The sequence below is a fragment of the Vigna unguiculata genome, chromosome 7 (assembly GCF_004118075.2).
Source record: "Vigna unguiculata cultivar IT97K-499-35 chromosome 7, ASM411807v1, whole genome shotgun sequence".
NCBI lineage: Eukaryota > Viridiplantae > Streptophyta > Magnoliopsida > Fabales > Fabaceae > Vigna > Vigna unguiculata.
This window is the reverse complement of record NC_040285.1, coordinates 30,816,848-30,833,421: the sequence shown is the minus strand read 5'-3', so window position 1 is coordinate 30,833,421 and position 16,574 is coordinate 30,816,848. Positions and strand designations below refer to the sequence as shown.

The following is a 16,574-nucleotide window of genomic DNA, read 5'->3' as shown; positions in this document are numbered from 1 at the left end:
TTCAACATTTTATAAAAGATGAATCCAACTCACTCATTTTATTTTCCAGAGATAGTTTGAATCCTTATATACTAAATTGGATGCTAAAGAAAGTTAGAGCTCCATCCTTTCTATTATTTAATAAGTATATATTTGTAAAAAATTAAGTTAAATTCAATTAAGTTAAAAAAGTAACTTACACTTTTGAAGTGCAGAGAATTTTGAAATGAATTTGACTGAAAAAACTGTCAAATATGATAGCAATATATTCCATAGAAACTACCTTGAGTGCTCAATTAAAATCTAAACACACATCTAATACGCAAAATTGTTCTGAAACAACACCGACCATAACGCAACAGGAGAGAAAGAAACTAACGTTAAGATATTTATACCGACCAAAATTTTACAAAAGCATCAACAAAAACTTTCCAAGCAGCTAAAAGAGGGTTGGGTTCTCGCTTTCCGGAATTCTTAGCTGCTCCATCCCACGATTCTCTGCAGTGAAAACCATAGAAAGGTAACGCTCGTAAATAACCAAATCAATTTCATTTCTATAATAGAATGGAGTTAAAAAAGACACATTAGTTGAAATGAATCAATTTCTATATACTTACAGATGTATCCTATCCACAGTTGTGCCGCTTCTCTGAGAGTTGCCACCAAGTTGACCATCAACTATATGTTTATCGGCTTTTAGCAGGTCATCGTCTTCCTCTGATGATGTCTTGGTGAGGTAATTGGTTTGAGTATTTGTCTGTAAGAATACATTTAAAGGTTACATGGAAATTTTCCCTCAAATAAGTATTCACAAAAGCTATTGTTTATTAATCCACGAGTCTTGATCTTTCCAGAGAAAATGCAAACCAATTAATCCAGTTGCTGAAGATGAAAGAGAAAACACAAAATTGACACATAACTAGTATCCAATTTTGTGCCCGCAAAACACAATTTTACCAAAATCGTATTCACTGTACACCCCTCCCCAAAGCAGAAAAAAATACCAAATAATCTATGACGACTGTAGTGCATAAGTGTGACAAATTTAGGAATACCTTAACTCCATCTGTGTTCTTGCTTTGGTCGATGGTTATGGTATTTTTATGGGATACTTCAACTTGAGAATCAATGCGGTCTTCAAATTCATAATGTTGCTTGTGGGTAGTATGATTGGAGCTTTCTTCAGATACATCTTGCCTCTCCTCCTTATCAAGCCCAGTGTTAGAGGTGTTCTTTAATATTTGATTTCCAGGAGCATCCTCAAATTTCTTGTCCAGTAAATTGAAATTCTTCGAGGGCTCTACACCATTTAATTCAGACTTTTCCTCGCCTTGTCTCAATTCCAACATTTTCATATCAGTTTCTGCTGAATTACCTGAGTCCATCAACCCTTCAGGACTTCTTATTCCATCACTAGTCATAGAACCAGAGCTTAGTGGAAATGTCTCGACTATTAAGTCTTCTGTCGCAGCATTTACTTTAGTCATTGGTTTTTTGGCAGCTGCCAACTCTTGTTCAACTTTCGGTTTGAGTGTAGAAGAATTACTTAACTGCATCTCAGGAATAGCAATTTCATTTGATTCCTTATTTCCTATATTCACCTGGCTATCATTTAAGACATGCCCGTTGTCAACAATTTTGTACTCATTTCCAGTGCAACATCCATCAGAAACCACAGAAGTGTCAACAGATTCATTGTTCGTAACATCTATGCGGCTAACATTCTTGGGATGCCCTTGGTCAACCACTGGATGCTCAGCTCTAGTATCACGCCCCTCAGCAACAACAACAGCTTCAATAGGTTCCTTGTCTGTCACGTCTATGTGACCAAAACTTATGACTTGCCCTTTGTCAACCACCTGGTCCACAACTTCAGTATAAGACCCATCAGAAACAGAAATCGTTGTTTTATTTCTATCCAGAACCTTGTCAGGTTCGCAATGATTTTCATTTGAAGATGCAGTCGAAAAAGTTTCGGGAACTCTGGCAATTGAACCCAGCGGATTTTGTTCAAAAAATTTATCAGTGTTTAGCTCTTCTAAAGTGAACTTAGCAGGACCCAACACTCTGTTTTCTTGAATTATATCACGTATAATCTCCCGTACTGTGTAGAAAGAGCCACCAACTTCTTTATGTGTAAGATTAAGTGATGGAAAGTTTCCGTTGTTTGAATGTTGGTATCTGGAGACAAGTAGAAAGATAGTAAATACATGCGATGCATTAAACAAATCATTAAAGAATAATAGGCACACTAAACAGTTCAAGTATTCAACCTTTTTAAGCATGTAATATAACAGCAGTGGATGAGAAAATTAGAACTAGATTGATATCAAATAACAGAAAGAATACGTAAATACAAAAACGGTTTCACCTGTGAATAAAAGTTTCAGAAATAGGCAATTCAACAAGTGCCCAAGAATAAATGTCGCAAAAGTAGTCATATCGGCATTAATAAAACATCAAATACCAATATAATAAGCAACACTATTGCTCTTGGATCACATTTACACTGTTGATAGGTTGATAATTACACAAGTAACTCAAATAATGAGTCAAGATACAAAACTTGTATCAAGAAAGTGGCCATTCCTTTAAATAATTTCGTCAACAAACATAGTGTTTAACAGGGGTGAAACGGAGAGGAAGTGAGGGACTTCTATAAAGTATCACTTCTTGGTTTAATTTTTAAGAGAAGAGGAGAACGGAGGGTAGTAATCTAATGTTTGTTCCCCTTCAACAATATTGGGGAATTTGGATGAGAGGGAAGAGGATTTATAACATTTGAAATGCATTGACAAAAATATATTTAATCATGTTTTGAAATCTAAAATGATAAGAATATAAAATTAAATTAATTTGTAAAACCTGTACCCATCCCGTTTGAACCAAACAAGAAGCCTCCCCTCTTAACCAGACAGAATGTTTTAGTCAAAATCACTACCATCCCCTCCCTTGCATTAAAATGTCTCTCTTCCTCCGAACCAAACAGATCCCATCCGAAAAATATTTACCAGTGAGTGTTCAAACGTATATGCTAAGCATAAGCGAAATACTAGCTAAAGTCAGAAAATTAAACAACAGGTAAAGATGAAAACAACAAATACAGTATATATTAGATTACATCTTTAAACAATACGATAACAAAAGCAGGCACAATAAGATAACAATTTCATATCCAAATTTGAATACGATAGTGAATCTTTAGTGAAGTGAAAGTATGAAACTAAAACGCAATTACTTCTTTATAAAGGATTCCACCATTGCCTTTCTTTCCTCCTTGGAGCGCCGAATCCGAGTCTTTCTCCCTTCCGATTCATTATGCTTAGCAAGCGCAAACGTTTGCCCCAAGCCACCCCTTACAGAATGCATCATGTTTGGCACCTCTTCAAGAATCTCAACCTGCGTGTAGTATTAGTCAACTCAGACACATTACATAACACTTGATAATCTGTTTAGAGATAACATCACTAGTAAAATTCAATGGCACCGGTGCACAACAAAAGAGGCTCCTAAACATTTCAATATCACAAAAAGCTTCAATACATGGGAAAAGTGAAGAGATAACGGGCAAGCATAAAACAGCAAGAAGTAAATGCGCCCGGAGTAGGATCCGAAGCTCACAGGTATATTCACCTCAAAATTGGTGGAGATTAGGTTTGCGACCCAAGAAAATGAAAGAAAGAGATTTTGCGATAGCTTGCGGAACTTGTATGAGTAGAATGCAGTGAAGATAATTTGAGTTGAAGAATAGATTGAGAAGCAGAAAGAGGAGAAAAGAGAAGTGTGGAAATTGGGGAAATAAAAAAGAAATTGAGAAAGAGATAAGGACAGGCACTGTACTGCGGAAGAAGAGGGTTTTGTAATGAGGTGTGAAGGTAGTAAAACCCTCACTCACTCACTCACTCACTGAGTCACTGGCATCGCAACAAAACATTCAAGAGCCAAAAACTGCATCGTGTCAATATTCAATAATACATCGCGATAGCGATTGGTCCCATGTGTGGGCGCGGGAGACTGTTCTCTTTAGTATTTGTAAGTTTTGCAACCTCTTTTGGAAAAATAAAAATATATTTTTGAGAAAAAAAAGTATATATAAATACATTTATAATTAACCTCCTCTATATGTGAATATTTTGAAAATATAGTCAATTGATATAACTATGTCTTAATATTTCAATTTTATTAATGAAAAATATGTTTGCTTAAACTTATAGTTTAAAGCATTAAGAATTAATACGGTTGAATTAATTAACATATGCAAAATTAACTTTTTAACACGGATTAAATTAAAACAGTCGCACGTGAATTGATTCATATCTTCTCTGTTATTTCTTTGTTTTACAAAAGGAAACTTTACACTTGAAATTTTCGTTTTTGTCTAGACTGTTTTTTTTATGTCATGATAATGAATATTTGTTTTTGTTATTTTTAATTACTTACCAAGGCTATCCCATTAAACTAAATGACACTGATATTCATTTCAAACAAAACTATAATGGATAATTTGGAGCATTTCAAAACATTTATTTGTGTGTTTATTTTACAAGTATGAGATATTGCTCATTTGTTTTTTATCTTAATTTTCCATTTTAGAAGTAAGTTCTTTCTATAGGTCTGTCTTTATATCAAATACTGATTCCTAGTTACACGTGTGATCCAATCCTTGTCATTGTAAAATCAGAAAGTTTTGTATTTTAAATTACCATACATTTATAAATTCTAATTTTAAAGAAATTATGCGGAAAAGAAGAAACTCATGGAGCGACATAGTGAAAAGTCGGAAATTATTCAATATGTGGTTAAAATAAGAAAATATAATTGAACTAGTGGTTTGAAGAAATAAACACGTATATGACCTGTTTATATGCCCGAGTGAAAATTATCTGCCTTTTGTTTTTCAATAATAAATAATAATAGTAACAACAAAATCAATAATAATACAAACTATTCACGTAAAACCCAGCCATTATTCTACTCAAAATTGCCACTAATGTTTTATCAAATATACAATAATGAAAGAATACAAATTTAAGCTAAATGAAGTGTAATTGATGAATGCATTTGTATAGACTATGAGTACACGTCGAAGGGGAACTACCTGTATCTTCTGTGCTGCTATAATTGACCATGAAAAAAAGCCGTGAAATTAATGAACAGCAGAAGATGGAAAACTCCTTTGCTCTCTGTCTCGCCCTTTTATGAGACTGAGGATTGAGTATACGTATTCAGTTAATGTAGAAAGAAACAATACTGTCCCTATGATATGATCTGTGCCAATGTTAGAATCAAAGCCTCTCCGATTAGCAAGACAATTTTCCCGACTGAACCAAAAACGGATTCACAAATTGTTTGGATGCGTGAATTTCAAGTCTGAAGATTTCTTATCTTCCAAGTGATTTCTGCTTGTAACCATACTTCATTCTTTCAAATAATTTCTCTTTTGTTTTTCTTTTTTTATCCATTTTTAGCCTGTATCTTTCTTCCCTCTCCCTTTCATAAATCCCGTGCCAGTGTACCTCACCTGTCATTGGCCACAACCACATGTCCCTTGGGTGATCACCATCATCTGCAGCCTCTGCTAGATCTTCGTCCATACTCTTCAACAATGAAAAATTGAAGAATTTTACCCACATAAAACCCTTCCGTTGTTCAATTGGGTGCTGCTCTTCCGTAGAACCAGTGTTAGGATTTATGTATACCATCCTTCGTGCACTATGATAAGCCCATACATTGATGAGAAGTTCCAACACTCGACAGTAGCAGTGCTTCGTCTGCTTAGAAAGAACAAATGTAAGAAATTCAAATAATCTAAGAAACCTTAAAAGCAAATGCGAACAAATTACCTCAATCTCCGAAGACCCTAACAAGCACAAGCCATATTTACTGGAGTCTCTGCGTAGAGCATCAATGGAATCAACAAACATCCTGCAGTCCATAGACAACATTTCAGGTTTCAAGTCACGTGTAAATAAAGCACCCCTAATAATCTACTGCCAAGAAAGCTAATATCAATTAATTAATTACCGAGAGAACATTATGAACTCTAAGAAAGAAGGGGTTGGCATCACCCAGCTGTGCAGTGCTGACCAATAACCACCATCTTCAGGCATGGGGGGCAGTGCTTCAACATCAGGGGGCAATGCATACATCTGGCGGAAGCCATCTTGAAAAACAGTTCTGATGCAATTAGAAGCATAATATCAGATGAATTTGAAACGCATTACAATATCCAAAGTCCAACTTCTAGAAACCCTGGTTTTGAACTCCCAAAAATATTTCTTTTAGAGAAAGTCTCGTATTTTTCACATGGGCATCTTGCCAATTAAGCAACGTGATTCTAAACATTTTATTCTGTAAGTAGTCGAAATAAAACTAGATGCAACTTTACGAAAGATCAGGGTTCGAGGGGGGATGCTTGAAACTCCTCACACGCTGAAATACAGTAATGAACAAAATGAATATTATGATGTATATTCCCCATTATATTACCTGCAATTGCCTCCATTTAAGATGTCACACATGTACCAAAAAGAAATTGCATTGTTCTTTCCTATGATACTCAGATCCATTTCCAAATGTCCCCAAAAATATATTACATCTCCTCTAGAATTCTCTTGCATTCTCTGTTCCAGAACCTTTTCAGCTTTCCTTGACAATGCTACCTGCTTTGACAAAAATGTGTATCAATCAACCAATAATTTCAAAAGGACCTTCGCGTTCACTGGAGAGTTACATACATACACACACACACACACATATATATATATATATATGAAACAAAAAGGAAAAGAATACCCAATTTTCTCAAAAGAAAACTTAATACTTGCATCATACCGAAAAAAAAGAACATATTAAGTTTTTAATTAAATTCAAGGGTAATTAATGTATTCTGATAGCTACTTAGCTCGGATGTTCATAATAAAAAAGGTTTAGTATACTTCAAACGAGTAAATTATTGCAAACAAAAGAAATACCTTCCTACCAGCAGCACGCCATGATTGAAACCCAATCCAAGGCCTCCTGTGAATGTTATCCACCCTATTTGCAATAGCAAACATTCCTCCCATTTCGCAGAGAATCTCCTGATAATATGTGTCATTCAAAAGAGGCAAACGACCAACTGCATCCACATCATCAGAACTTTGTCTCTGTCCTCTTCTAGACTGCAAGAAATAATATTTCATTATCTTCAGAAAAAGGGTCAACTTATTTCGAATAGATTTACGTAAGACTAACCAAACTAAACCTTTTTATAAAATTCAAACAAGTGGTAATCCAAAGAGAAATAGAGCAAAAATTATAAAAAGGTTACATCAGATAACTTACACAGTCAAATTAATAGCATACTAAATGTTGTTCTCTCAGTTCATAAAGGAAAAGAGGTTCAAGTTCAAGAGAAGCAGTCTAAAATTGAATATAAAGACAAAGAACAGATCAGAATATCACCAACTTGAAAGAAAAAAAAAAGGACAAGAAAACAAAAGGCCAAAAGAGAACAAGAGATTAAATGTGAGGACAAGATACTCACAAGGCTTAACCCACGATAGAGAGAGCCATGGTGCAAAAATGGCCACACTCCTGCACCATTGTATATCTCATATATGCACACAGGTTGTCCAGTTCTCTCGAGCTCCCCTACATCCCTCTCATTGACTTCAAACTTAAGTTTCTCAGATTTTCTAGCATTACGATATATATTATCCCATACACCAATATCTTTCTCCATTCTCTCTTCAACCTACAACAGAAAGAAATGACTTTATGGAACCAGCTATTCCTAAATATACTGATCATCAATTGCAAGCCGATGAAAAAGACAGTCAAAAGAGAAGATTACACCATACCTCTTCAGTTTCAAACATTTCATTCTCTTCGGATATTTCAATCTCTCTCAAAACATCCCAATCCAATTGGGTTAATTCATTTTGCTCTGAAAACTCTGTTCCATTCTCAAAGACGCTAGTTGAATAATTAAGACCTCCCAACTCAAGCTCAAGAGCATAAACAACAGAAACTTTTCCGTTGAAAAATTCACCATCCACATTTGACCAGTGAATGCCTAGGTTTATTTCATTCTGTAATAAATCCCATTCCCATGACCCCTGTTGAATCTCAGAAACAGGACCAGGCAGTAAAGCATCTGAGGGAAAACTGAGTACATTCTCCAGAAGCCTTGCATAGCCAGTTATGCAATCCAAAGATAATACATTTTTAGCAAGTCGCCTTCCAGATGATCCAATGGCTTTAGCAAATTTAGAAAGTCTTCCATTTGAAATCAAAAGTGAAAAAGCAGTCATCAGCGCTTCAGGATTTTGTTTAGGAAAAAATATCCCATGTTCTCCATCCACAATCTGCAAATTGAGAAAAGCTCAAAGAAAATGAAGGAAATTAGTTATGGTTTCAGAAATCAATGAATATGAAAAGGAAGAACTAGAGCAAACTTACATATTTTTTTAACACTGGAAAATCAGGTGCAATAACAGGAATTTCAAAAGTCATTGCTCTGATTAATAATGGAGGAAAACCTTGCACCTCCTGTGCAGAACCATATAGGATGATATCAGCCATTAGTAACACACTATTCACATCACCATTCAAGCCATAATGCCTTACGGAACCTTTATGAAGTCCCAAACGTGAAGCAACTTCCTACATCAATGGCAAATAAATCAATAAGCAATTCAAAGACAACATATTCAAGCTGAGATATTGATATGAATCTGTTCACGTCAGATAATGTCACTGAGGTAAGTCAAATATAATAAAGCAGATATTGCCACAACATATTCCAAAGGCTCGTCTTCAAGAATTCTGTTTCTCCTTCTTCAAGTATCACTATTTCACTTCATCATTAAAATATTCTTTTCAAACCAGCCCATTCTTTTACTGATACCCTGGCATACCCCCACCTAACTGCTAAAGAAATTTCCAACCTTTTGGACAAGCTTCCTCCAAAATTATCATTTTTTTTAACCACAGAAATACAAAAATAGAATAAAAAATAAAAAATAAATTAAAAAAATAAAAAAATGGTGCATTTTTCAGAAAAATTACATGGCTAAATCCAAGCTATTTTACAATTAAAAAGAGCATTTTTTTAGCACATGCCATTTTCCAGGAAGTACCACAAATGAAATTTTAAATCACAGTGCTCCATCACGGTTCCATGTTAAATTCCTTTATAACATCAAAGAACGTCATTCTCAACCTGTGCAAATACTGTGAAGGAGTTACCCATTAAAATCAAATTTGACAGCAAAGTAACTTCCTAAAAATAACTGCTTTCATAATTCTTTTTTTTTGTTAAATATGTTTTTGGTCCTTTAATTTTTAGTAAAAATTGGAATTGGTCCCTCTTGAAAACCTTGAACTAATTTAGTACCTCATCTTTAGAAATGTATGGATTTAGTCCTTTAAACCAACTTTTTTTAAGTTTATTTGACATTTTAAACGCGTTTCTCAACTAACATTGATGCGAAAATGTGTCAAATGGTGTAAACAAACAAAAACACTATAATGAAAATGTGTTTGAAACATCAAATAAACTTAATAAAATTTAATAAAATGACTAAATCCACACATACAGAAAGTTGAAGGACTAAATTGGTTCAAGATTTTCAAGAAGGATTAATTCCAATTTTCACTAAAAGTTAAAGCACTAAAAACATATTTAACCCATTTTTTTTATATATATTCCTCCTGACAAGTGAAAATCATAGAAGGTAAATACTCAATTATTTGTCAATCAACTTCTTAGAAATGTCTTATGTTTTATCACCATCAATCAACACAATATATGTAGGCCTTAAACTACCTGTAGAGCGTCGTCTGAACCATCAGTAGAATTGCCGCATAAGAAAACAAATTTATATGACTCAGTTGCATCATTCCTCCTAGCATATTTTGTCAGCAGAGGCCCTATGGAATGCATTGCAACAGCATAGTCCCAAGATAGTTCATCATAGAAGACTGAGCTCCCAACAACTAGAATTACCATATCATATTTATCAAATCCACTAAGTTCCCTTAGTTGATCCTTTCCATGGGTCTCACGATACCTTTCTGCAGCCCACACATCCACTGGTGATCCAGGAATCACAAACAAGTTTCCAGTATCAACTCCACTATATAGCATCTGGTGCAGGAAAACATAAAAAAATGAGCAATAGCTTCCAAACCATTTTGGCAAGCCTAACGGAGGAGAATAGATTTTATCATTCTAATACTGTTGTATGTTTGGGACAGCATCTTTACCGGATAAGTAAAATCTGGAAACACAACAACACTGGCTCTGCTAAAAGCGTTTCTCCAATGAGAAACAAGATGCTCCCAACCCATTTGCTCATAAACTGGAAGGCGACTTGAAAGGCTATCTTCTTGAATAATCCATATCAATGGTATTGAACAAAAAGGCTCCTGCATAAGGCTGCACAAATATAAAACTCACTAATCACAGCATCTAAAACTCCAAATAAGATACATCTCCAATATATGAAAAGAGAAAGGATGGAAAGATATCAAAAGAATGCTCACTGCCTGAATGTTAAAATCCAGATTATTGGATTCTGTCTAAACAGCAATTAACCTTCCCCGATAACCATGATAGAATACAGGTCCAAAGAATTGAAGTAATGGTTTATCTATTTTCAATAGTAAAACATGCAAGCACGGAAGCAAATGCATCAGTATACCAATACCCCTCAAGGTTAGATAAAGCATAACATATTAATTTATATGGCCTAAACTGCCATCAAAACATCCTGCCTTCCTAATTCATTTCCTCAAACTGATTGCTGGGAAAAATGTGTTCACCCAAGGGTACTCGTAAACAAGGAGACAAAAACATCAATAGACAAACATTCCAAGAATTTGGCTCAGACTTTATAAGTTGTATGCAACTCATATCTCTATTTCATCAAAAGACTAAACACACACCGCCAAAGCTGCAATTAAGGCAATCCCCACAGAGACTACAATTAAGAAGGCTTTCCAACAAGGATACACATTTGAGACAGAAAATTTTCAACAATCAAACTAAATAAAGAAAAAGGTAAAGGAAAACCTATAGTGGGTTTGAATACCAAGATTTGGTTTAAGCATACTCTACCTACAAGACTCTGCAAACGTTTTTAATTATCAAAACCAAAATAGAAATAAAAGGAAAATATTGTTAAGATATGATTTGAAAGGACGTAACGTATTGAAGATTGATTGTAACTTTATCTAAGAAAGTCGTGTTGGAGAATTATCTACTAGCTTTGTCATTATTTACTGTCAACTTCGACAAACAACTAGCTAACATGTGTACTAAGTCTCTCGTGGGGTCTTGTGTTGATGACATTTATAGCAAGCTCGTCTCAAGATAAATATGCTCTAGTTAAAGGGGTGTTAGATATATGATTTGAATATACTAGAAAAATGATTTGATTACCTTAAGTGGGGAGATATGATATGTTTTGATAGGGAAATAACTTACTAATATTTCTCATTATTACATATTGATTTTGTTCCTTATTATTGTATTTCTCGTCATTCCAAACAAAGTATTTCCTCTACTAGTCAGCCAAACAAATTGTAAGAGTACATCCTATCAACAAAAACCATATTTATATAACTAACGGAATAAATTTAATTATTAAATCAATCTCTCAACTTCAGTTCATAGGACAGTTCCCCTCCCACCAACAAGCATAACACACAGTTCAGAAGTCAAACATTTTGCAGTTTAGATAAAGCAACTCAACCTTGACATGGCTTCTCTTGCTTCTAGGGAGCCAACAATGATACCTTCAAAACTGTTGAGAAATCAAAAAGGAAAAGGAAGCCGAAAGTTAACATCTATCATGTTACAACAAGAAATTACAACAAAAAACATACCGAAGAAAATAATGTTGAAGCATTCAAACCGATATAGGTCAGCCCAACTAAAACGCAAGGCAAACAAGAAAAGTAAAGGTAGTAAAGACACATACATTGACCAATCAATCAGGCCTTGCTTCTCTGTATTCAAACGAGAGATTCCACCACCTATGCTTTCCCATATTGAGTGGGCCTTCCCATGCCCTACTGCAAATATCTGTTAATAGACACGGGGAAATGTATGGCCTCTCAAAAATCTATACTTAATTACAAAACCAAACATATAAATTAACATCAATTTTGACAATGATTCAAGTATAAATTATTGCCAGACTAGGATCTCCAGTCTAGGTTTGGAATAAATCATTATCAGCACCAATGACACAGATAAGATCTCACATAAAATAAAAAATTGTGTGCCTTACCTTGAAAACATAACCCAACTTCTGTAGATTCCGAATCACAGTAACCAACATCAGTGACTGGGGATCGATTGTCATGTGCCCTAAAATCTGATGGACAAAACAAGCACAGATAAATATATTAAAAGCATGTAATCCCATATAAAATTTAATAAGCTTTACAAGCAAGATACTATGCTAATGAGTGATGACATAGTTGAATTTTGAGATATTTGTTATGTGAGAACCCAATCAAGGGCACGGAAGTTAATGCAATCGGCCCTATACACACGAGAGGGCCAAATTACTAGCCCATTCCTCTTGTTTCAACCCTTTTGTCCCAAGGGATACAAGGTCGAGTTCAGGACCACAAACTATAAATATTGTTATTCCATATGCTGTTGAAAAGCTAAGAATCTCTTTGAGCCAAGGCTCGTTCCTAAAAGCCATTGACCCATAATCATGAAGGTAATTATCAAAGATCTTAGAGAGGGATTCTTAACCCAAGTACAGGTTGTAACATGTATTATTTCATTTCTTATTTGTTTGAATAACAGAGAGGAATAAGATCTGCATAATAAATGTTTGATCATTATAAAACTGAAAAAAATGGATTGATTTTGTTTGCATTTTTACTTGAGTTGGGATTACTATATAGCAGTAGAGAGTAGATGGGTCTATCCTATTGGGTCTTTTGAGAGAAGATACGCTAGGAAGATTAAGTACCAATGAGCTATGAGTCAACCCATATAAGAGATTATAACACCACTTGTTTGTCTTCTTCCTTATATGTTGCTCAATGTTCTGATTTACTCAATGTGGGATTCAAGCTTACATTTTGAATGCTAACAATCCCCCCTAGAGTGTAAGTCCCTCTCACGCTGGTAACTCCCCCTTGATTTTGACATTTACTTGTATTGTATCGTCGATTATCTTAATGAGATTGCCTAAAACACCTGTCAGAAACACTTTTTGATACAAAAAAATCCATAAACCTCTCTAAGTTTATCACTAAGACAAACCATCAGCTCCGATACCACTATTAGGTCTTTCGAGGAGATATATCTGGGAGACTTGGTCAATGAACTATGAGTCAACCATATAATAGACTCGACATTACCTCTTACCCAACACCTTAAGAAAATGGGTTTGTGGGTCTTGTTCATTATTTGTTACTCAACTTTCTCATCTTTCTACTCAATGTGGGTCTTAAACTCGCTTGGATTCCTAACTTATTATATTTTAGAAGAATAGAGTTTCATTATCCTTTATTAACTTTGCAATCACCTTATTTTAATATGTTGAACTCTTCAACCTTCCGCAAATTAAAATATGCCAAACCATATCCCCAACAAAAACAATTTTGAGAAATTCTATCAAGTCTAGGTTCTAAAAATAAGATGCTATATGAGCAAGTATTTTGACAGTTTAACATTCTGTGGGTATCAAACCTGGTATGAAGTGCAATCCTAAGGAAACTATGGCCACTGCAAGCAAGGCCATTGATAAAGCTGTACAATTTATGTTGAGATCCTCTGTCAATTTAACTTTGCAATCACCTTATTTTAATAACTTAGAATTAGAAGTTTGCAGCATGCTATATCACAAGGTCCATCAATTCAGTGAGGTAAAGCCTCACTTCTCTCTTAGACATTTGGACTTATATAAGAAATTCCAAACAATAACAGTAACAACCATGAAATGATAAATTCTAATAGTATAGTAAGACACGTGGAAAAAAAGTTCGTAACTTTTGCCCATTGCATAAGTGAACTAAGTATGTTGAACTCTTCAACCTTCCACAAATTAAAATATGCCAAACCATATCCCCAACAAAAACAATTTTGAGAAATTCTATCAAGTCTAGGTTCTAAAAATAAGATGCTATATGAGCAAGTATTTTGACAGTTTAACATTCTTTGGGTAACAAACCTGGTATGAAGTGCAATCCTAAGGAAACTATGGCCACTGCAAGCAAGGCCATTGATAAAGCTGTACAATATATTTTGAGATCCTCTGTCAACTAAATATATGTCTAACGTAATCCTTGTAAGGCTTGGGCAATCTTCACTTCACAGGTCAAAGTTGTTGGGTTGATTGAGTAAGGACCTAGGCCCAAATCCTAAGAATTTCATTTGTACATGCATTGCTGTACCAAGAATGCATCCAATCTTTATTGATAATATGTGAATAAGAAAAAAGGAATGTCAAAAGTAATGATGTGCACCAAGCATTGGCCATTCATCTTTTCCTCGTACAAATGCAATAATAGCGTTTTAAATTTGTTCAATGTATAAGTATAGCATACCAAAAAAAGTACTTAATAATACACGCAGTCCAGGGGGATCACTCTGGCCTGGTGCAAATGTTATTTCCAGATCAGGAATGTATCTAAGCCATAGATATTTCAAGTTTATTGACATTCTGTTCCAGTAAGCCTTAATCAAAAATAGAGAATTTTATTTCAAACCGGGGAAGAAGAGCAAGTTTTTAAGCTCAAGGACCAACCAGGAATCCAGAACTAGGTAACTGGAACGTAATTCAAAATTCTATCAACAAAAGAGCATCCATAATAAAAATAGATATCCTACAATCAACTAATCAAACAGAACAGATATGAGCAATTAAAACAATTAAGAATGGTTTGGCATTGCCATAACTCATCATAACTAATAGAGCGCTTGTCACATTATATAAACAACATTGAAAGAAAATAAACAAACAAACAGAACCCTCCCACAGACCACCCCTCACCCCACCTTGATTGCACGATTCTCCTATCACAATTCAACGAATCCTTAAAACACACTGTATCTCATGTTAACTAAATAGTTAACAAGATCCTAACAAAACAACTAACTCCTCAAACACAGCCAATTATCCTCGACTAAAAAAGCAACACACGGCATCAAACATTCACACACTATTATGAGTATCCAAAAACAACGAAAGAAACACAACACAAATTCCGAAGAAAAAGGAACTCACGAGAGCTATCCTGGGCGGGCGAACGGCAGGCCTGGGCTGGGAGCGAATCCGATCGAGTCCGTTGCCGGAGAGGAACCCCTGCGAAACCCTCCCAGGCACGAAGCGGAGCGTGGTCCCGAAGCGGAGCCCTTCCAGGCGGTAACGGTTTCGCTCGGCGCGCTGGCGGAAGACGGAGGTGATGGAGTTCTGCATAACCATGGAGGCGAACGCGAAGAGGAAGACGACGGCGATAATGAGGGCATACAATCCGGACTTGGACTTGGAGAACGGGAAGAGCCACAGCAACAAGCCCTTGCGCGTGAGGCGGCTGTGCAGGTGAGATCGGCTGCTGCTGTTGCTGTTGCTGCTGCTGCTGTTGCTCATCCGCGGCAATTGCCGATCGAACGACCCCCGGTGCCGGTAGTGGTTAGGGTTTCTCTTGAAGGGGAATCCGCCGCGGATCGCGTGGAATCCAATGTCACCACCGGCGTCATCGATCTCCGGCTGCGACGCCGCGTTGCGCGACAATCCCATCGAAGAACGAATCTCGAAAAGAATTAAAAAACGCTATTCAGGTTTTGCCGCGAGAATTTATTGCGATTTGGAAATGAGAAGGAGTGAGAATTGAAGTGTAGGCATTGGTTTTATTATTGTTGGAAGTGTTACTATCTTTGTTTTTTCACATTTTTTGTTTGGCTTTGCGCTCGCTTGCCTTGTGTCAGACCTTGTTATTCTGTCATCATTTTTGTTACTGGATGAACTTTAGAAACCCACTCTCTCTATTTCCCCTTTCTCTGTGCTTTCCTTTGTCTTTCTCTCTCTCTTTCTACATTTTTTATGTTCATTTACTTTTAATAATTTCACTATATCTTCTAGTGTTGCATTACATGCAACAAGATGTGTTGTGCATGTATTTTTTTAATATATTAAAAAGAAATTAGAGGATGATTTAATTTGTAGAAATGTAAATATTTTATGACAAGATGTAATGTATTGAGTACATTTTAAAAAATATATATTGATTATTGGAAAAACATTATTTGAAATTACTTATATATATTTTCTGTATATTTTTTTTATTTAAATTTGGTCGAATATTGTAAGATTAGTTTTTTATTTCAACGGTGTCGGCTTACTGGAGATCCAACTATCGTAGTTAGTGTATTTTAAATTGATGTCATTAGTTAGACATTGTATTTCTTTTAGCTGTTTTTTTTCTAATATTAAATTCTCATTTACTAGGCAACTATATTTTTTTAATTGATATTATTTAAGATTTTCTTAGTCAATTTTTAATTATATTGTTTTCTTTATCCATGTCGTTTTTCTATGATATCTATTGACATTATTTATTTTTGGTTGGATATT

General features: G+C 35.2%; 2 protein-coding genes across 2 annotated transcripts; both read right to left on the bottom strand.

Annotated features, from left to right (window-relative positions):
- Window positions 1-203: 203 nt before the first annotated feature.
- On the bottom strand, window positions 204-3,917 carry LOC114192635. Its single transcript, XM_028082414.1, has 5 exons — window positions 3,613-3,917; window positions 3,218-3,378; window positions 1,035-2,160; window positions 597-736; window positions 204-477 (listed from the first exon to the last, which is right to left on the bottom strand). The coding sequence occupies exons 2-5, from the start codon at window positions 3,349-3,351 to the stop codon at window positions 369-371; spliced, it is 1,509 nt and encodes a 502-aa protein (XP_027938215.1). The 5' UTR covers window positions 3,352-3,378; window positions 3,613-3,917; the 3' UTR covers window positions 204-368.
- A 994-nt stretch (window positions 3,918-4,911) lies between these two features.
- LOC114191105 lies at window positions 4,912-15,985 on the bottom strand. Its single transcript, XM_028080282.1, has 14 exons — window positions 15,228-15,985; window positions 12,264-12,350; window positions 11,952-12,055; window positions 11,724-11,774; window positions 10,234-10,405; window positions 9,794-10,114; window positions 8,425-8,628; window positions 7,824-8,330; window positions 7,508-7,717; window positions 6,954-7,142; window positions 6,469-6,641; window positions 6,004-6,156; window positions 5,823-5,904; window positions 4,912-5,750 (listed from the first exon to the last, which is right to left on the bottom strand). The coding sequence occupies exons 1-14, from the start codon at window positions 15,738-15,740 to the stop codon at window positions 5,361-5,363; spliced, it is 3,156 nt and encodes a 1,051-aa protein (XP_027936083.1). The 5' UTR covers window positions 15,741-15,985; the 3' UTR covers window positions 4,912-5,360.
- Window positions 15,986-16,574: the final 589 nt, after the last annotated feature.

Coding starts and splice junctions, on each gene's coding strand:
- LOC114192635 (XM_028082414.1), bottom strand. CDS start 3,351: ATGATGCATTCTGTAAGGGGTGGCTTGGGGCAAACGTTTGCGCTTGCT. Junction 2,161..3,217: donor GTGGAATCCTTTATAAAGAA/GTAATTGCGTTT, acceptor ACTTGTCTCCAG/ATACCAACATTCAAACAACG. Junction 478..596: donor ACTGTGGATAGGATACATCT/GTAAGTATATAG, acceptor TTTTCACTGCAG/AGAATCGTGGGATGGAGCAG.
- LOC114191105 (XM_028080282.1), bottom strand. CDS start 15,740: ATGGGATTGTCGCGCAACGCGGCGTCGCAGCCGGAGATCGATGACGCC. Junction 7,143..7,507: donor TCTATCGTGGGTTAAGCCTT/GTGAGTATCTTG, acceptor TATTTCTTGCAG/TCTAGAAGAGGACAGAGACA. Junction 5,751..5,822: donor TAGGGTCTTCGGAGATTGAG/GTAATTTGTTCG, acceptor CTTTCTAAGCAG/ACGAAGCACTGCTACTGTCG.